Below are 21,760 nucleotides of genomic sequence, written 5' to 3'. Positions count from 1 at the left end.
TATTTTGATCTTGTTGGATTCACTTTGACCCTTTCGTTTGTCCTGACAGCAGTCCCAGGGTTTACTTTTGATAAATGTATTGTTGGTGTTTTGAGTTGAGGCCAGGTTTAGTCGTCCTTTTTGTTTAAGATGTTGCAATGAATAAACGGTATGATATTTTGTTTATTCATTGTCTTAAGGGAGGGGGTGTTACGGCCGATAGGGGTTCGGCCTTGTGCATGTGTCTGTCTCTCTCTCCCTTCTCCCCCACAGCTCCATCCAGGTCCCAATCAGGACAACGAGGTTCACCTGGGCTGCTGAGTTAAGAACCCTGCAGCTGACACCAGAAGGGGGGGCAGTGTGTGCGGACTGCTGGACTTGCCTGCCTCCCAGCTTGGCTTTTGTTTGTTTTAGTTTGTGTTATTTTGTTTGTACCACTTTTATGTTGTGGATTAAATCTCCTTTTAGTTAATTTTTCTTCAATTCTTTGTGTTTGTGTTGGGGTCATTGTTTGGGTCCATTGTTATGCCCCTCTGGGCCAACGAAGTTCTGGGGCGTAACAATTGGGGGCTCGTCCTGGATCGAACAACCATGAGGTGAAGTGAAGGTTTGTAGCTGTTGTGTGATGTAGTAGTCTTCTTTTCAAGATGGTTTGTGATTTAACTGCCTGCCTGTGTTTGCTTGAGAGTTCCCTGCAAGGTAGTCGTCGGGCAGAGAGAGACTCTTGCCACTTTGTTATTTTGCCTTTCTTATTTTTGGTGGTGAAACCTGGGTGTGGGTACGTTTTCTGTGTGGCAGTGGACCTTGTCTTGGTCCATTGTTCACTTGCAGAGTTCAAAGTTTAAAGAAGCCTCCCGGGAAGCCTCTGAAGACTAGCGTCTTTGTGTTTGTGTTGGGGTCAGTGTTTGGGTCCATTGTTATGCCCCTCTGGGCCAACGAAGTTCTGGGGCGTAACATCGATAGATTGAACTTTATGCAAATGACGTCCGTCCAAAGCAATGCGGCCGGCTCAGAAACTTTGTTCAAACTATCAAACTAGGCCGTGTTGATCAAACATGAATCAAGATTCTGTTACTGCACTACACATTTCCCGCCTCAAATGTTTTCAGAAACATACGTTAGTGTGTTGTTTATCTGTAAAATGAGATCGTTTGTGACCCGGCCGCCATGTTGGAAACGGCAGAGCGAAACTCAAGCTCCGCAGTACGTCACACAGAACTGCCCACTCGCCGGTGCGCTTGGTGATCCATTGCAAGTTGGTGTGTCTGTACCATAACTGTGTCTGTTTATGCCTCATCTTTGTATAGTAGCTTGTATTCTGTGTATTTTATTACTTGTATGTTATGTGTAGGGACTACAGATGGAAATTAGCTGGGAGCTAAATCTGGTGCAACCATCTTTTCATTTTTTTCCCCCTTTAAATGATTAATGTAATTGCACACTGTCCCTAATAAACTAAACTAAAACTGAACAAAACCCGAGTCATGTGAGTGTGATGTCATCATGATGTGACTGTGATGTCATCATGTGACTGTGACATCACGGTGCTGTTCCTACCTGGTACTCCTGCAGCATGCGCTGGTTCTGCTGGTCCTGGACCATCAGTCGAGCTTCACACTCCTCCTGACGCAGAGACGCCACGCGCAGCTTCTCCTGCAGCAGAGCTACCTCCTGCTGGTACTACACACACACACACACACACACACAGACACACAGACACACACACGCACACACACACACACACACAGACACACACGCACACACACACACACACACACACACACACACACACACACACAGACACACACACAGAGTCAGCCACAGTAGAACCACCAGAAGCCACATGGGATATGCCAAATCAGGGATAAAACGGTATAATATAGTAATCAATGACTGATGAGGAGAGAGAGACAGGACAGACGGAGCGTGAGAGCAGAAAAACTCTCTCAGATGTTGTAAAATAGAAAGATCCAGGTGCAATACCAGCTGCGTGGTATAGAGAGTATATTCAGATATTCAAGAAATCTCAGTTTTGCGTGTAAATATAGGGCCGTCTCTGTCACAAAGGGCCAGTAGCCAGTAAGAGAGCAGAGCTGAAGGCTTCACACCGAGAGCCACTAGCTGTAGGAGATCTGCCGAAAAACATGAGTGGGACAGAAAGAGAGATGGGGAGCAGAGAGGAGCAATTGGGGGCTCGTCCAGGACCAAGGTCCAGACTTAATTTTTTTTTTGTTCCATAGTTTCGTTATAGACCAGTAAAGTTGCTTTCACACTGCTGTTATGCAGCGGACCAAAGGATCTACCTACATCATGACATCATTACCCACAAGGGCTGCACCTGCTTATAACTGTCAGTGATTGGCTTGTGAATGAGCGTGCATTTGACGTTAGCGCATAGGAAGTGCTCTGAAAAAATTAAAATAAAAATATGTGTAAAAAAAAAAAAAAATAGTGCTGGAAAACACGCTGTGGTTTGTAATCGCGGTGCAAAAGAGTGAGTTTGGAGCTGATGAAAGGAGAGAAAAAAGAGGGTCGTGCTGTGGTGAAAATGCTCTTATTGATGAGAGCGGCAGCGATCAGATCAGCTGTAACTGTGTAGTGGAGGGAACACACACACACACGTGATCCTCCTCAGATGTGGCTGCATCTCTCCAGGTCTCTTGTGAGTGTGAGTGAGAGAAATAAAAGCTCTGACTTGCTGGGGCAGACGTTGTTTGGTGTCACCCGCTGATAAATATCCGTCTTTTTCGACGGAAAAAAATATATTCGGGTCAATGTAAAAAAAAATAAATAAATGCATGTAGCCTATCGTTTGGGGATTTATATTAAACACTCTAGGCTACTGTTTAATTCCGTGTAAACGTTTACACATGTACACTGACACACCCATCCCTCTGACCACAACTGGATATAATATCTGATCTCCTCTCCCCAAGTGTTGCTGCGGCTCCTCTTTCCATTTTTTCTGTTATTTACTTTTTTCAGCACGAGTGAATCTGACGTGACTTCCTGTATTTGGTCTGATAGTTCCAACCTTCCAAAAAACTGCTTTCACACTACGCAGCAGCGGACCTTGGTCCAGGATAGTCCGGACCGAGACCAAAGACTCGGTCTTTAGTCCGGACCGAGACCAAAGACTCGGTCTTTAGTCCGGACCGTGGTCCGGGGGAACTTTCACACCTGTCACTTTGATCCGAACTATCTGGAAAGTCTGAAAGTCCGGACCAAACGAGGTAGGTGTGAAAGCCCCCTAACTGTCAATGATCAGCCAATAGGAGAGAGGGACAGAAAGAGAGATGAGGAGCAGAGAGGAGTCTTACCTTCTCTATGACGGGGTCGTCATGGCGATCGTCCTCCGTCTCGCCGTAGGAGGAGGCGGAGTTCATGTTGAGCAGCCAGGCGGCGGTCCGGTCCAGCGCGCAGGGGGAGGGGGCCTGGACACACACACACACTGATGCTGTTACCATGGATACCACAGGACGGCGTCATAGTTGCCATAGTAACAGTCCGGTTACCTTGGCGGCGGGCCGCTGCTTCTCGGGACTGTCTCCTTTAGACGACGACGACGTCTGTCTGAGCCGCGACTGGCCGCTGCTCGGCCAATCAGGGCTGGATGACATCATGCTCCCAGAGGCGGGGCGAGGGGGATAGGCCCCGCCCCCTCCCCCGCCGCCGAGCATGCTGGGAGGCGTGCGGCCGCGAGGAGGACCCGGGGGGGCGGAGTTAGGAGGAGGAGGCTGGTCGATGCGTCGCTGTGGACCTGAGGAGCTCTGTCTGGGGGGGGCGGAGCTACCTGAGAGGGGGCGGAGCCACAACAGACAGGTGTTAGTGACGGGGGGGGGGGGGTCGACACATGTACATGTATATATATATATCTATACACTATAGCTTCTATAGCTTCTATACAGGTTCTATAGGTTCTATATAGATTCGATACACTATAGTGCAGGGGTACTCAAATACAAATCTTCAGGCCATATGTGATATATTGTACTGTAATATTCAAAAGATGTCCTTTTTATTCAAAACAACGACAAAAATATGCAGTGTGTGTTTGGCTGCACTTTGTATAAAAACAGTTCAACATTGGACGATCAGGGGCGGTGTTTAGCTCAGTTGGTAGAGCAGCCGCCGGACGGCCCTATCCTGCATGTCATTCCCCCTCTCTGCCTCCCATTTCCTGTCTCTCTCTGAACTGTCCTATCTAATAAAGGCATGTAAAGCCAAAAAATATACTAAAAAAAAAAAAAAACAAAACATTGGACAATCTAACCTCCATATGAGCGATCAGCTGAGACAGAGCGCACTGATCAGCTGTCACAGCGCACGTGTGTATTTAACGGCTCCAAATATTGGAGCGATCAATTTTTTTTTTTTTTTTGCCGTTACATACACACGTGCGCCGCCAGCGTCTTAATCTAATTGGTTAACGAGCGTCAGTTATCGGTCGGGGAAAAAAAATCTAAATGTGCATCCCTACTTGTGTCTTTTGCCAGTCTTTGGAACTTTGGCTCAAATGGTGTGACGGCCAGGCGGACACACTGTTGCAAGTGTTCATTTGTGCGCAATCTAGGCTCCTACAGTTGGCAAAGTGACAATACGCGAACGGCTTCAAAAACGAAAGTGAAACTTAAAAATGTGCTCGCAGCCCGACCCAGCAACAGGCTGTCTGTGTATCGTTGGCATGGAGATAAGTCCCATACACACGTGTTGACCCGACCAAAACACTACTGAAGAAATAACAGTGCGGGGGCTGCCTATAGGCTCTATGCACAGCTCCACTACTTCCTGAAATAAGCCAGCTCCTTTATTTCCTGTCTTACATTATTGGACCAACTGATTAATCCAGGTGTGTCTGACCATTGTTGTGAGGTCAAACACCTGGATTAATCAGTTAGGCTGAACTTTTCAATGGAGGGATGCCGGGCGCTGCCCCTAAATTACCCAGGATTCTCAGGTGCCGCTCTGTTCTATAGGTTCTATAGGTTCTGTTCTGGTTCTGTTCTGGTTCTGCAGAGGTGCAGTACCTGTGAGCGTGTCGCTGAGAGACAGCCCTCGTCTTGAATACTCTTCTCCGCTGCTGCTGCTCGACAGGGCCGACGTCCTCTCTCCGCCGCCGCCGCCCAGCCCCACCGACATCTGGGTGAGGAAGGCCGGCTTCGTCGCCATGGCGACCCTGTCGTCCACGTTGCCCTGCGAGCCCACCGAGCCGTCCGAGGGCGTGGTGTCCGCCTGCTGCTGCTGCTGCTGCTGCGGTTGCCGTGGAGACGTGGCGGTCATGTGGTACACCGGGTTTTGGAAGGAGAGGGGGAGGAGCCCCGTCCTGCGCTGCCATTGGCTGTCGTCGAGGCCGTCGCCGGGGGAACAGTCCTGCAGGTCGACCAGGGAGAGGCTGCGGCTCTCATTGGTCAGCTCCGGCCCCTCCCGCCGGCCGCCGTTGGTCATCTCAAACGCCTCGTTCTCATTGGGCTCCGAGTAGGACGAGCTGGCAGCCGGAGAGCCATGCAGACCTACAGGAAGTGACATCATCAGCACAGACAGAGCAGCTGATTGGACGAAAACAATGACATCATCAGCACAGACAGAGCAGCTGATTGGACGAAAACAATGACCTCACAGGACAGACAGAGCAGCTGATTGGACGAAAACAATGACATCATCAGCACAGGATGACCTCACAGGACGCAATATTTTTTTTCGTAGGATAGGTCCGGCAAAGTCCCGCCTGTCCCACCTGTCCCACCTCTGATTGGCTAGAAGAGCTCTCCTCTGATTGGTTGTTTGTTTTGGCTGTGAAACACAGGCTGTTGGCAATCTAGTGTGATAAGCATGATAATTTAATACATCCATGGTGATAAGAGCATAGATCTACGGACTCTCTCCACTCACACTTCTCACTCAGATGTAAACTTGGACTCTCTCTACTGATCTGGCTCTTTTTACTAAACTTAACCAACTCTTTTCTTCATTACCTAAACCCAACCAATGGCACAATTAAAGTTCTCACTCAAACTCAAAATGTAAACTTGGAATATAAATTAAAAAAGTAAATTTTTAGTTATGTGAAACCAGCGGGGATCGAACGAAAACGCAAATCGCTTCGCCATGGCGTCAGAACACACTGAAGAATTCAGTTAGTGCTATTTTAGTTTACTGCAGTACTGTTGTGAGATGACGTTCCATGGCCAAAACGAATAGCCAATCAGAGGCGGGAAAGGCGGGACTTTCCCGGACCTATCCTACGAAAAAAAATATTGCTCACAGGCCAGAGCAGCTGATTGGATGAAAACAGGAAGTCACCTGATGCAGGCTGGAGGCTGGATCCTTTAGTGACGAAGAACAGGTCTTTGTTTTCAGGAGTCGGAGACGGAAGTCTGGTGAAGTCCACCAGCCTGCACACACACACACGCACGCACACACACGCACGCACGCACACACACACAGAAAGAAATTAGTGTTGTGTCCTACCCCCCTCCTCTCTCTCTAGTGACCAGTTGTTGTAGTGGTGTCTGAATGTTTAGTGATTATTAATGTTCACTATCTAGTGACTGAATCTATCCCACAATAGGCTACACCGCCACATGTAGTGAACATCCCATGGTCACTAACCAGAGCAAGATATCCCATCATGCATTGTGGTCACGGATCGCCGTTACCACAGCGACCCAGAGCGACCGGTGTAGCTACCAAATAAATGAAGTAGTGACCGGTGTAGCTACCAAATAAATGCAGTAGTGACCGGTGTAGCTACCAAATAAATGAAGTAGTGACCGGTGTAGCTACCAAATAAATGAAGTAGTGACCGGTGTAGCTACCAAATAAATGAAGTAGTGACCGGTGTAGCTACCAAATAAATGAAGTAGTGACCGGTGTAGCTACCAAATAAATGAAGTAGTGACCGGTGTAGCTACCAAATAAATGAAGTAGTGACCGGTGTAGCTACCAAATAAATGAAGTAGCGACCGGTGTAGCTACCAAATAAATGAAGTAGCGACCGGTGTAGCTACCAAATAAATGAAGTAGTGACCGGTGTAGCTACCAAATAAATGAAGTAGTGACCGGTGTAGCTACCAAATAAATGAAGTAGTGACCGGTGTAGCTACCAAATAAATGAAGTAGTGACCGGTGTAGCTACCAAATAAATGCAGTAGTGACCGGTGTAGCTACCAAATAAATGCAGTAGTGACCGGTGTAGCTACCAAATAAATGAAGTAGTGACCGGTGTAGCTACCAAATAAATGAAGTAGTGACCGGTGTAGCTACCAAATAAATGAAGTAGTGACCGGTAGCTACCAAATAAATGCAGTAGTGACCGGTGTAGCTACCAAATAAATGCAGTAGTGACCGGTGTAGCTACCAAATAAATGAAGTAGTGACCGGTGTAGCTACCAAATAAATGCAGTAGTGACCGGTGTAGCTACCAAATAAATGAAGTAGTGACCGGTGTAGCTACCAAATAAATGCAGTAGTGACCGGTGTAGCTACCAAATAAATGAAGTAGTGACCGGTGTAGCTACCAAATAAATGAAGTAGTGACCGGTGTAGCTACCAAATAAATGAAGTAGTGACCGGTGTAGCTACCAAATAAATGAAGTAGTGACCGGTGTAGCTACCAAATAAATGCAGTAGTGACCGGTGTAGCTACCAAATAAATGAAGTAGTGACCGGTGTAGCTACCAAATAAATGAAGTAGTGACCGGTGTAGCTACCAAATAAATGCAGTAGTGCAGCAGCCTCAATAAATGTGTCCAGCTGCCAGAGTTGTCCGGTCGCGGCTTCCACAGACTCCAACAACAAACGTCAGAGTAAATTTCCTAACAAGTGTTATAAACTGACCACAGACTCTGGATAGCGAGGCTAATTTCTGTTAGCCCGTCTATGGTGTTTTACATTATACGTTAGCATTAAGCTAGCGGACTTTATGCTTAGTTGTGACACTGGCTGTGTGTGTTTTGAACGTTGTTTCAAACTATGTGGGTTTGATTGAACATCTTTGATGCTTAAATTACCGCTTAATATATTGCTTTACTTTTTCTTGCACCTTATTGAAGTGCAAGGTTACACTATCACTATTATTATTTTGCGATTTAGTTGTTACAGTCAATTTTGAACTGTCTCTATTGTCAATTAATGAGTCATGTTTCTTGGTTTAACTTGTATTCTTGTTAAATAAATATTTGATCACAAAAAACAAATATTGCTTTACTCCTCTTTTTATGTTGGTACCTATACACCCGTAGGTCTCTATGCTACACCGGCCGTTACCATGGTTATATAGTCACTATACTGAATTCACTATATAGTGAGTAGGGAGGAGGGAATGAGGGAGGGATATAGGACACAGCATAGGTGTTTGTTTTATAGGTTATATAGGTTCTACAGCCCCCCCACCATGCTAAGGCTAAGAGAAGCACTGACCCTCCATCCAGGCCGACGCCGCCCTGCAGGCCGATGGAGGGGTTGCAGGTGGCCAGGGGGGGAGAGAGGGGCGGGGACAGCGGGGGAGGGGACAGCGGCGGGGGTGACACCACCCGCTGAGGCTCGGGGGTGGAGACGGACACGCCCCCCTGGCAGGCCACGCCCCCCAGGCTGGCCACGCCCCCCTGACTGCTGGCCACGCCCCCGGGGTGAGCCAACGCCGACGACACTTCCCTGAGGATCCGAGGGAGAGGGCCGAGCTTCAGCATAGACGACTGGGACAGAGAGAGAGAGACGATCAATACATTTACTTCTATCCACCACTTTATTTTCCCATGATCCATTGCGCCACACCACAACAGAAGTGGGTTTTAGTAGCGTTCTAGCGAGCGGCTAACTCGCTAGAATGGTCCGGTGCTATCACGTGGTGCATCACCTGGTCGAGCTCGGTCAGCAGCGTGTGCAGACTGGACAGCTCTCTGCCCAGGTCGATGTAGCCGTCGAAGCCCGACGTGTGGTTCAGGCCGTCGGGGTTGGAGATCTCCTGCAGGAAGCGCTGCATGCTGCTCCACTGCCGCTCCACAAAGTCGTTCATGAACAGCATGTACTCCTCCTTAGTGCCAAACCTGCAGCACAGGGGAGTACAGGTGAGTACAGGTGTAGTACAGGTCAGTGCAGGGGAGTACAGGTGAGTACACTGCAAAAACTCAACATCTTTCCAAGAATATTTGTCTTATTTCTTGTCAAAATGTCTCATTTCTAGTCAAAACTAATCTCTTTCCACTTTAGATAAGATTCACCACCTAAAAAAGAACTTGTTTTTAGATCATTTTCACTTGTTTCAAACTAATTTTCACTTGAAATAAGTAGAAAAATCTGCCAGTGAAAGCAAGTTTTTTGTGCTTGTAATAAGAAAGAAAAACTTGCTCCACTATCAGATTTTTCTACTTATTTCAAGTGAAAATCTGCTTGAAAGAAGTAAAAAGTGTCTAAAAACAAGCTGCTTTTTAATGTGATGAGTCTTATTTTAAGTAGAATGAGATTTGTTTTGACTAGAAATAAGACAAATATTCTTGTTTTTGCAGTGTACAGGTGAGTACGGGTCAGTAGCTACAGGTGAGTACTCAGAGTAAAAGCCCTTCAGCTCCTTCACAGTAAACACTGCAAAAACTCAAAATATTTCCAAGAATATTTGTCTTATTTCTTGTCAAAATGTCTCATTTCTAGTCAAAACTAATCTCTTTCCACATAAAATAAGACTCATCACCTAAAAATTAACTTGTTTTTAGATCATTTCCACTTGTTTCAAACTAATTTTCACTTGTACAAGTAATTGTTTATGTGATGAGTCTTATATTTTAAGTAGCCTATAATGAGATTTGTTTTGACTAGAAATTAAAATTTGACTAGAAATAAGACAAAGATACTTGGTAAGATATTTGAGTTTTTGCAGTAAAAGCCCCTCAGCGCCTTCAGAGTAAAAGCCCTTCAGCTCCTTCAGCTCCTTCAGAGTAAAAGCCCTTCAGCTCCTTCAGAATAAAAGCCCTTGAGCCCGTGACGTTACGTACTTGCTGAAGTTGGCGAGGTTCTGGATGACCTTGGCGATGAGCGTGAGCGTCCTCGCCGTGCGCTCGTCGGGGAACTCCTGCGTGAGGTCGAACAGCGACGGCGACATCACGGCCGGACACAGGAAGCGCAGGAACAAGGAGGCGCTGATGAGACGCTCGCTGATGTCCGGTCGCCCCCGGTTACTGCACTCCTGTCGCCACGACGCAAACACCTCCTTCAGCTCCCGGGGGAAGACCCTGTGTGATGACATCAACCAATCAATCAACCAATCAACCAATCAACCAACCAACCAACCAATCAATCAATCAACCAATCAACCAATCAACCAACCAACCAACCAACCAATCAACCAACCAACCAACCAACCAATCAACCAACCAACCAACCAACAAACCAATCAATCAATCAACCAATCAACCAACCAACCAATCAACCAACCAACCAATCAACCAACCAACCAACCAACCAATCAACCAACCAACCAACCAACAAACCAATCAATCAATCAACCAATCAACCAATCAACCAACCAACCAACCAATCAACCAACCAACCAACCAACCAATCAACCAATCAATCAATCAACCAACCAACCAACCAACCAACCAACCAACCAACCAACCAATCAACCAATCAACCAACCAACCAACCAATCAACCAACCAATCAACCAACCAACCAACCAACCAACCAACCAACCAATCAACCAATCAACCAATCAACCAACCAATCAACCAACCAATCAACCAACCAACCAACCAATCAACCAACCAACCAACCAACCAACCAACCAACCAACCAACCAACCAACCAACCAATCAACCAACCAACCAACCAACCAACCAACCAATCAACCAATCAATCAATCAGGCTTTATTTGTAGTACGTTTCATACCCGCAGCAGCTCAAAGGATTTACATGATAAAAACGAGGAATATAGGGGACACATATACATTCAAATACACGTCCAAATTCACATAAGAATTTAAATCACTGGAGTTTAGAGGCATCGAGGAAACGCTGTCTTACACTCCATTGTTTGCAACAGGGAAAACACTACACAAGTAGATCAAATGAGATAAAATAGATAAGTGTAATAGGATAAAATAAAACAAGAATGAATTAAATCAGAAGTAAGTGATCCGGTGGTTTTGGCTAATGCTGCGTTCCAGGCAGGCTTTTGAAACCGTAAATTACAGCTTCAAGTCACGACTTATGACTTTGTAGCGTTCCAGGCAACCCACTCGTGTTTCTCCGACCTGTTTTACCTGTGAAAGTCACTATAACGGCCACTCGTAACTTCTGACCCGTGAACTCGTACCAGATCGAACTGGTACCACTTCACAGGTCGGAAAAACACCAGTTACGAGTTGCCTTGAACGCACCAACAGTCCTCGTCCCTACGTCACCACATTCAGGCGCATCCCTTGCACACACAGAGAGGACTGCCCCTTTATGCCGTTCTCTCTCTATAACGATAAAAATAATGAACTTCAGTGAAAAGCCAGGCTTGGGTTAGACCAGGTGTGTGTGTGTGTGTGTGTGTGTGTGTTACTGTGTGTGTGTGTGTGTGTGTGTGTGTGTGTGTGTGTGTGTGTGTGTGTGTGTGTGTGTGTGTGTCTGTCCGGTGTGTGTGTGTGTGTGTACCGGTAGGAGTCGAGGATCTTGCAGAAGGCCAGCTCGCAGCACATCCTCAGGTTGGCCTGGTGCTCCGACAGGTCTGAGGCGGAGCAGCGGGACGGGTCCACCTCGCAGTTCTCATCAGACTCATACAGAGCTTTGATGAACTCCCCTAGAGACAGAATACACCTTTAGTTACTTTACTTTAGTTACTTTAGTTCTCATCAGACTCATACAGAGCTTTGATGAACTCCCCTAGAGACAGAATACACCTTTAGTTACTTTACTTTAGTTACTTTAGTTCTCATCAGACTCATACAGACCTTTAATGAACTCCCCTAGAGACAGAATACACCTTTAGTTACTTTAGTTACTTTACTTTAGTTCTCATCAGACTCATACAGAGCTTTGATGAACTCCCTTAGAGACAGAATACACCTTTAGTTACTTTACTTTAGTTACTTTAGTTCTCATCAGACTCATACAGACCTTTAATGAACTCCCCTAGAGACAGAATACACCTTTAGTTACTTTAGTTACTTTACTTTAGTTCTCATCAGACTCATACAGAGCTTTGATGAACTCCCCTAGAGACAGAGATTACTTTAGTTACTTTGGTTACTTTACTTTAGTTACTTTAGTTCTCATCAGACTCATACAGAGCTTTGATGAACTCCCCTAGAGGCAGAATACACCTTTAGTTACTTTACTTTAGTTACTTTAGTTCTCATCAGACTCATACAGAGCTTTGATGAACTCCCCTAGAGACAGAATACACCTTTAGTTACTTTACTTTAGTTACTTTACTTTAGTTCTCATCAGACTCATACAGAGCTTTGATGAACTCCCCTAGAGGCAGAGATTACTTTAGTTACTTTACTTTAGTTCTCATCAGACTCATACAGAGCTTTGATGAACTCCCCTAGAGACAGAGAATACTTTAGTTACTTTACTTTAGTTACTTTAGTTCTCATCAGACTCATACAGAGCTTTGATGAACTCCCCTAGAGACAGAATACACCTTTAGTTACTTTACTTTAGTTACTTTAGTTCTCATCAGACTCATACAGAGCTTTGATGAACTCCCCTAGAGACAGAGAATACCTTACTTTACTTACTTTACTTTACTCTACTTTACTTACTTTACTTTACTTTACTTACTTTACTTTACTTTACTTTACTTTACTTTACTTACTTTACTTTACTTTACTTACTTTACTTTACTTTACTTTAAAGATTTATCACATGTGTTACATCCGTCGTCCCTAAAACAACACAACTATTAACATGAACAGTCCAAGATGGAGGACCAGTAGATGACAGGAAAGGTACATTTACATAGTTACAGGGTTGGACATGATTCTTTAAATTGTAAAAAAAAAAAAAAAGTAATCTATATAGCTGCGATTGACATGATTCATTTAAATATAAAAATATAAATCTATACAGTTGTGCTTGACATGAGTCGGTAAATTATAAAAAAAATATATATCTATACAATTGCAATTGACATGATTTATTGAAATGTAAAAAATATAAATCTATATAGTTGTGATTGACATGATTAATTGAAAAGAAAACATTATAATTCCACATGATCGGGCTGGATTTACTTTCACCAGACCGAGCATGCTGACATGATTACACCCTGAGCTCTTCACACACACACACACACACACACACACACACACACACACACACACACACACACACACACACACACACACACACACACACACACACACAGGTCCGTACCGAGGGCGTCCTGCAGGTACTTCTGTCCAATCAGCTTCAGGTATTCCTCGATGCTTTTCGTGGCCAGCGTGTTCTCCCTGAAGATCAGCTGGTCGTTGTCACGGCAACGGTCCACCTCCGACATCATCAGGTCCGTCAGGAAGTCCTGCAAACCGTTTAAAAGGATTCGTTATTACATCTTCAGTTAGATATTAATTATGACAACAACATACATGATTTCCCTCCAACTTTTTAGATTTGTACAGATCAGATTTCAGCTTTTTTACCATTAAAAAAAATTTACTTTAGAAAAACATCAGTGTGGTCATATTTTTCAAGACTTTAGGTTTCCATTACTTTCAGGTTTGGAGGTTTTCTAAAGGGGACTTCTGATTGGTTGAGCCCTGATGAATCTGTATTGTGTGTCCTGTAGAGTGGGGTATAGACCTTAGTATTAAATATATGTATCTCTGTAAAATCTATGTGTATGTATGACTATTTGGGTGTTTTTTTCATTTTTTTTTGCAAAATCTTACCACTTTTTCTAGTATTCTTTTGAGAAATTTTGCTATTTTTTCTCAATTAAAAAACAACAACTTTTTACTATTTTTATTTTTTATTTTTAGAAATTTTACCACTTTTTTCTAAAAAATCTTAAACTTTTTTTTGTTTACTTTTTTGAAATCTTACCACTATTTTCTAGAAATGTTTGAACTTATTTGGAGAAATTGTACCACTTTTTTTTTTCCAGAAATAGACTTTTATTTTTTTGACTTTTAGACATTTATTGTCCCTCTAGGGAAATTCTTTTTCACATGACCATTTACATTTTGTTTGAGTCGCTCCATCACTGATATTGTTTCAGGATCGATATTTCTGTTGTTGTATTTTTGTGTTAATTCATTCGAAGCGGGGCTACGGTGTGAGGGCTACAGCGGTCACCTTGGCCTTGCCGGTGCTGTGCAGGATGTGTACGGCTACAGTATGTGGGCGTGGCTAGAGCACTGTAACAGAGAGCAGCGACAGCATCGGTCCAATGGCAGCGCCTCCTGGTGGCGGATGTGGGTTTTACAAATGCGCCCAAGAGCTGCATCTCTACAGTGTTGGTGAATGAGCAGTGTGGTGTTTTCAATAATTTAAGGACATTTATAGATCACCCACGTTAATAGCATCATCGTGGACCCTTTTACAGATAAATATTAACATATAGTGGCCATTAATTGTTGTGTCACGAATGCTTGCTGTTTTAAATGATAAAGATAAAGTCCACTAAAGGGTCATACTGTAAGTTTGCGCGCTAAATTCAACTGTGTTAGCTAACTGTTTGCCACTTAAGCCTGTGTTTTCTTTAGTTTGTTTGTTTGGTCAAGCAAGTTATTGTGCTGCTGGCTTTTATTTTATTTCCATGCGAGGTTTTTTATGTTATTTATTTTGACAGCTGGTGGTTGCTTAGCAACGGTAAAGCGTTCGCTCGTCCCCTTCTGTGTTTGTCCGCTGTGTGACCGGTAGTACTGTAAACAGCTCCGTGTGTTTTTATTAATTATCTTTTTTTTAATCAAAATTGGAGGAAAAACTTAACATAATACGTTTTGGGTTTGATTTTGTCACATTTTGTAATGGTTTTTAAGTGTTGTCATCTTTTATTTTGTGTGTTATATCTATGTTTATAAAAAAAAAATGTTACAATTTAAATTTTGAAATAAATAAATTATAAGCATAACTTAATATGACCAAGGCACCTAAAAGCAAAAACACAGCAGTTTTCATCAATTTACAAGCAAGTTGGCAACACACATACATTGGAGTGAATGGGTTTCTTGGGCGGATTTGCAACACCCACATCCTGCCACTAGGGGGAGAATAAAGTGACCACGGGAGTCTATGGTGGTGTCGCTACTCTCTTTTCCAGTGCTCTAGGCGTGGCTATAGTGTGTGGGCGTGGCTACAGTGTGAGGGCGGGGCCTCGGTGTGGGGGCGGGGCCTCTGTGTGTGGGGGCTACAGTGTGGGGGCGGGGCCTCAGTATGTGGGCGTGGCTATAGTGTGTGGGCGTGGCTACAGTGTGGGGGGGGGGCCTCAGTGTGTGGGCGGGGCTACACTGTGAGGGCGGGGCCGCAGTGTGTGGGCGTGGCTATAGTGTGTGGGCGTGGCTACAGTGTGGGGGGGGCCCTCAGTATGTGGGCGTGGCTATAGTGTGTGGGCGGGGCTACACTGTGAGGGCGGGGCCTCAGTGTGTGGGCGTGGCTATAGTGTGTGGGCGTGGCTACAGTGTGGGGGGGGCCCTCAGTATGTGGGCGTGGCTATAGTGTGTGGGCGGGGCTACACTGTGAGGGCGGGGCCTCAGTGTGTGGGCGTGGCTATAGTGTGTGGGCGTGGCTATAGTGTGTGGGCGTGGCTACAGTGTGGGGGGGGGGCTCAGTGTGTGGGCGTGGCCTCGGTGTGGGGGCGGGGCCTCAGTGTGTGGGCGGGGCTACACTGTGAGGGCGGGGCCTCCGTGTGTGGGCGGGGCCTCAGTGTGGGGGCGGGGCTACAGTATGTGGGCGGGGCCTCGACGTGGGGGCGTGGCCTCAGTGTGAGGGCGGGGCTACAGCGGTCACCTTGGCCTTGCCGGTGCTGTGCAGGATGTGTACGAGCGCGGCGGCCAGCTCCTCCTTGGCGCGCAGGCTGATGGCGGCCTCCAGCTGGTTGCATAGCAACAGGTAGTTGGAGCTGATGAACTCTGCAAACTCCTTGTACTGCTCCATGGGCAGGATCACCATGCTCTGGTAGCGCGCCTTGACCCGCACCGTCGGCCCCGAAGACTTCCCTGGAGCACAGCAAACACATCACAGCTTCATATACATCTATATGTACTGATACCTGTTAAATACACAGCAAACACATCACATCTATATATACATCTACACACAGCTTCATTCATCTATAACACACACCACCACAGCTGTAAAACACAGCAAACACATCACAGCTATATATATATCTATATGTACTGATTAATACACAGGAAACACACAGCTTCATTCATCTATATGTAGTTATACTTGTTAAATACACAGCAAACACACAGCTCTACTCATCTATATGTACTGATCAATGTGTACTTATACTTGTTAAATATAAATAATAAATAATCTAATACATTTATACTGTTTAAAAATGAAAATGATTTTCACTTCCACTTGTGTAGTTACAGAGCAGCTGAAGTCAGTCACAGGACCTGTATATGCATTATATATATGTTGTATATATGTATGTTACATCTATGTTGTATATAGATGTTACATACATCTAGGTTTATATATACACGTTACATATATGTTATCTATATGTTGTATATATATGTTACATCTAGCTTTATATATATGTTACATATATGTTATCTATATGTTGTATATATATATGCTACATCTATGTTGTATATAGATGTTACATACATCTAGCTTTATATATACGTTACATATATGTTATCTATATGTTGTATATATATAAGTTACATCTATGTTTGTACTTTATATATATGTTACATACATCTAGGTTTATATATGTTACATATGTATTATCTATATTTTGTGTTACATCTAGGTTTTATATATACGTTATATGTTTTATCTATGCAGGTCACATATATTTTTTATTCATTAATATGTTGTATAGCCTATGCTACATCTAGGTTTTATACATATGTTATACATTGTGTGTGTGTGTTACATCTAGGTTTTATACGTTACATATACATTATCTATATGTTGCATTATATACGTAAGATATATGTTCTGTAAATGCTACATCTAGGTTTTATATATATGCGTTACATATAAGTTATCTATATGTTGTATATATGTTACATCTAGGTTTTATATATACGCGTTACATAAATACGTTATCTAGATAAGTTACATATATGTTTATACACGTTACATATGTTATCTATATGTTGTATATATGTTACATCTAGGTTATATATGTTACGTTATCTATATACGTTACATCTATGTTATATATATATACAGGTTATATATAATCCATACATTACATGTGATGACTGAACAGCAGCTCATGCCACCGCGTCACCGTGACGACCTACCGCGGCTGGTGCTGGGCGTGCTCACCGAGTACCACTTCTCCACCAGCTGGCGGCTGGTCACCGTGGCGACGGGGATGTTGACCAGGCCCACGTAGCTGCTCTTGTCCTTCTTCCTCTTCCTGTCCGTGTCCTTGTAGAGGTGCAGCGTGATGGCGCCCACCGACGGCAGGCTGCTGAAGTCGAACCGCTCGCCCCAGAAGATGTTGTCTGTCTTCAGCTTACAGGACGTCCGCGCGTACAGACTGTCATCCAGACACAGCTCGCAGAAGTACCTGTGGTACAAGTACACACCTGTTACTGCTGCAAGTTCACACTGTTACTACACTGCAAAAACTCAAAAATCTTACCAAGAATATTTGTCTTATTTCTAGTCAAAACAAATCTCATTCTAGTTAAAATCAGACTCATCACATTAAAAGCAGTTTGTTTTTAGACACTTTTTACTTCTTTCAAGCAGATTTTCACTTGAAATAAGTAGAAAAATCTGATAGTGGAGCAAGTTTTTCTTTCTTATTACAAGCACAAAAAACTTGCTTTCACTGGCAGATTTTTCTACTTATTTCAAGTGAAAATTAGTTTGAAACAAATGAAAATGATCTAAAAACAAGTTCATTTTTAGGTGATGAGTCTTATTTTAAGTGGAAAGAGATTAGTTTTGACTAGAAATGAGACATTTTGACAAGAAATAAGACAAATATTCTTGGAAAGATGCTGTGTGCTGCAAGTACACACTGTTAATGCTCCGCCCCCCTAGCTGTAATAAATAAATGAAGTAGTGACCGGTGTAGCTACCAAATAAATGAAGTAGTGACCGGTGTAGCTACCAAATAAATGCAGTAGTGACCGGTGTAGCTACCAAATAAATGAAGTAGTGACCGGTGTAGCTACCAAATAAATGCAGTAGTGACCGGTGTAGCTACCAAATAAATGAAGTAGTGACCGGTGTAGCTACCAAATAAATGAAGTAGTGACCGGTGTAGCTACCAAATAAATGAAGTAGTGACCGGTGTAGCTACCAAATAAATGAAGTAGTGACCGGTGTAGCTACCAAATAAATGCAGTAGTGACCGGTGTAGCTACCAATAAATGCAGTAGCGACCGGTGTAGCTACCAAATAAATGCAGTAGTGACCGGTGTAGCTACCAATAAATGCAGTAGCGACCGGTGTAGCTACCAAATAAATGAAGTAGTGACCGGTGTAGCTACCAAATAAATGAAGTAGTGACCGGTGTAGCTACCAAATAAATGAAGTAGTGACCGGTGTAGCTACCAAATAAATGCAGTAGTGAATCTACCAAATAAATGAAGTAGTGACCGGTGTAGCTACCAAATAAATGAAGTAGTGACCGGTGTAGCTACCAAATAAATGAAGTAGTGACCGGTGTAGCTACCAAATAAATGAAGTAGTGACCGGTGTAGCTACCAAATAAATGCAGTAGTGACCGGTGTAGTTACCAAATAAATGAAGTAGTGACCGGTGTAGCTACCAAATAAATGCAGTAGTGACCGGTGTAGCTACCAAATAAATGAAGTAGTGACCGGTGTAGCTACCAAATAAATGAAGTAGTGACCGGTGTAGCTACCAAATAAATGCAGTAGTGACCGGTGTAGCTACCAAATAAATGCAGTAGTGACCGGTGTAGCTACCAAATAAATGAAGTAGTGACCGGTGTAGCTACCAAATAAATGAAGTAGTGACCGGTGTAGCTACCAAATAAATGAAGTAGTGACCGGTGTAGCTACCAAATAAATGCAGTAGTGACCGGTGTAGCTACCAAATAAATGAAGTAGTGACCGGTGTAGCTACCAAATAAATGAAGTAGTGACCGGTGTAGCTACCAAATAAATGCAGTAGTGACCGGTGTAGCTACCAAATAAATGAAGTAGTGACCGGTGTAGCTACCAAATAAATGCAGTAGTGACCGGTGTAGCTACCAAATAAATGCAGTAGTGACCGGTGTAGCTACCAAATAAATGCAGTAGTGCAGCAGCCTCAATAAATGTGTCCAGCTGTCAGAGTTGTCCGGTCGCAGCTTCCACAGACTCCCACAACAAACGTCTATGGTGTTTTACATTATACGTTAGCATTAAGCTAGCGGACGTTATGCTTAGTTGTGACACTCCGCCCCCTAGCTGTAAGGTCGTGTGTGGCTCCGCCCCCTTGCCCCCCCCCCCCTCACCTCTTCTTGGCGGGCAGGTCCTTGGCCTCGACCACCCACAGCGTGAGGACGTTCTCCAGCCGGCGGCTGTTGTCCTTGTTGGGGTGAACGGCTCTCCTCAGGTTCTCCATCCACTTGTCTCGCTCGGCCGCCGAGCGGCACGAGAAGCACTTGGTGCCGGTGGAGGTGGTCACCTAGGAGACACAGGCTGAGGGTCATCACCATGGAAACACCGTGTGTGTGTGTGTGTGTGTGTTTGTGTGTGTGTGTGTGTGTGTGTGTGTGTGTGTGTGTGTGCTACCTCGAAGCAGTAGTCCTGTCCCAGCAGGGAGGAGTGGACGGGTTTGATGATCACTGATTGGTCCATCCTGAGCTCCAGAGACGACACACAGCCGGCGCTTAGCAACGACTCCTGGCTACCGCAACGCAGCCGCCGCATCACACACCTGTACACACACACACAGACACACACACACACACACACACACACAGTGTCAGGAGGGTTACATGCTGCTATTCCGACATGCTGCTATTTCGACATTGACTTCTAATTGTCGGAATAGCAGCATTAACATTATTTTTCAAGCTTCCCACTATTCCGACATTTTTTTTTTCATTGTCGGAGTAGTAGCACTTTACTATTTTTCAAACATTCCGCTTTTCCGACATTGATTGATTATGTTATAGTCAGACGTGTCCTTCTGATTTATTTTTTTTGTCATCTGAGACACTGTTTCTCATACACAAATACATACATAGGCCTATAAGAGAGAAGAAAAAACAAACCCGCCAAGTTTAAAAACACACACGGTAGCAGCGCCCGCTGATCTGCAGCTACTGAGACTGTTATTATTCTGTCACCTGAGTTAACAAGGTCCTATGTTCCCCCGTTTTTCTCAAAAAAGGGTCTTATGTTCCCCGTTTTTCTCAAAAAAGAGTCCTATGTTCCCAGTTTTTCCTAAAAAGGGTCCTATGTTCCCTGTTTTTCCCAAAAAAGGGCCCTATGTTCCCAGTTTTTCCCAAAAAAGGGTCCTATGTTCCCAGTTTTTCCCAAAAAAGGGCCCTATGTTCCCCGCTTTTCCCAAAAGAGTCCTATGTTCCCAGTTTTTCCTAAAAAGGGTCCTATGTTCCCCGCTTTTCCCAAAAAAGGGTCCTATGTTCCCCGCTTTTCCCAAAAAAGAGTCCTATGTTCCCCGCTTTTCCCAAAAAAGAGTCCTATGTTCCCCGTTTTTCCCAAAAAAGGATCCTATGTTCCCTGTTTTTCCCAAAAAAGGGTCCTATGTTCCCCGTTTTTCCCCAAAAAGGGTCCTATGTTCCCAGTTTTTCCTAAAAAGGGTCCTATGTTCCCAGTTGTTCCCAAAAAAGGGCCCTATGTTCCCCGTTTTTCCCAAAAAGGGTCCTATGTTCCCCGTTTTTCCCAAAAAAGGGTCCTATGTTCCCCGTTTTTCCCAAAAAGGATCCTATGTTCCCAGTTTTTCCCAAAAAAGGGTCCTATGGTCCCATTTTTCCCAAAAAAAGGTCCTATGTTCCCAGTTTTCTGAAAAAGGGTCCTATGTTCCCCGTTCTTCCCAAAAAAGGGTCCTATGTTCCCCGTTCTTCCCAAAAAAGGGTCCTATGTTCCCCGTTTTTCCCAAAAAAGGATCCTAAAGGGCCCTATGTTCCCTGTTTTTCTGAAAAAGGGTCCTATGTTCCCTGTTTTCCCAAAAAGGGTCCTAGGTTCCCCGCATTTCTCAAAAAAGGGTCCTATGTTCCCAGTTTTTCCCAAAAATGGGTCCTATGTTCCCCGTTTTTCCCAAAAAAGAGTCCTATGTTCACCGTTTTTCTGAAAAAGGGTCCTATGTTCCCCGTTTTTCCCAAAAAAGGGTTCCCCGTTTTTCCCAAAAAAGGGTCCTATGTTCCCCGTTTTTCCCAAAAAAGGGTTCCCCATTTTTCCCAAAAAAGGGTTCCCCGTTTTTCCCAAAAAAGGGTCCTATGTTCCCCGTTTTTCCCAAAAAAGGGTTCCCCGTTTTTCCCAAAAAGGGTTCCCCGTTTTTCCCAAAAAAGGGTTCCCCGTTTTTCCCAAAAAAGGGTCATATGTTCCCTGTTTTTCCCAAAAAAGGGTTCCCATTTTTCCCAAAAAAGGGTCCTATGTTCCCCGTTTTTCCCAAAAAAGGGTTCCCCGTTTTTCCCAAAAAAGGGTCATATGTTCCCCGTTTTTCCC

The 21,760-nt window shown here is 44.3% G+C and overlaps 1 protein-coding gene across 3 annotated transcripts in view; it reads right to left on the bottom strand.

The window, feature by feature from the left end:
* LOC146980454 (disabled homolog 2-interacting protein-like) overlaps positions 1-21,760 on the bottom strand; it is a 46,438-nt gene that overhangs the window by 3,193 nt on the left and 21,485 nt on the right. For 2 of the 3 annotated variants that reach the window (XM_085785671.1, XM_085785673.1), the window contains 14 exons: positions 19,862-20,006; positions 19,582-19,754; positions 17,402-17,673; positions 15,915-16,123; positions 13,341-13,485; positions 11,613-11,757; positions 9,966-10,202; positions 8,834-9,023; positions 8,398-8,672; positions 6,280-6,371; positions 5,007-5,489; positions 3,495-3,772; positions 3,300-3,413; positions 1,537-1,659 (listed from right to left, as the gene is read on the bottom strand). In XM_085785671.1, the coding sequence (XP_085641797.1) occupies positions 1,537-1,659; positions 3,300-3,413; positions 3,495-3,772; positions 5,007-5,489; positions 6,280-6,371; positions 8,398-8,672; positions 8,834-9,023; positions 9,966-10,202; positions 11,613-11,757; positions 13,341-13,485; positions 15,915-16,123; positions 17,402-17,673; positions 19,582-19,754; positions 19,862-20,006 (2,881 nt within the window). The remainder of the gene's footprint in view (positions 1-1,536; positions 1,660-3,299; positions 3,414-3,494; positions 3,773-5,006; positions 5,490-6,279; positions 6,372-8,397; positions 8,673-8,833; positions 9,024-9,965; positions 10,203-11,612; positions 11,758-13,340; positions 13,486-15,914; positions 16,124-17,401; positions 17,674-19,581; positions 19,755-19,861; positions 20,007-21,760) is intronic. The other variant, XM_085785672.1, reaches the window with a different exon arrangement.

The sequence above is a fragment of the Trachurus japonicus genome, chromosome 9 (assembly GCF_045865225.1).
Source record: "Trachurus japonicus isolate A0001 chromosome 9, Traja_1.0".
Classification (NCBI taxonomy): Eukaryota; Metazoa; Chordata; class Actinopteri; order Carangiformes; family Carangidae; genus Trachurus; species Trachurus japonicus.
The sequence above is the reverse complement of the archived record's forward strand: the minus strand, read 5'-3'. Positions and strand labels throughout refer to the sequence as shown.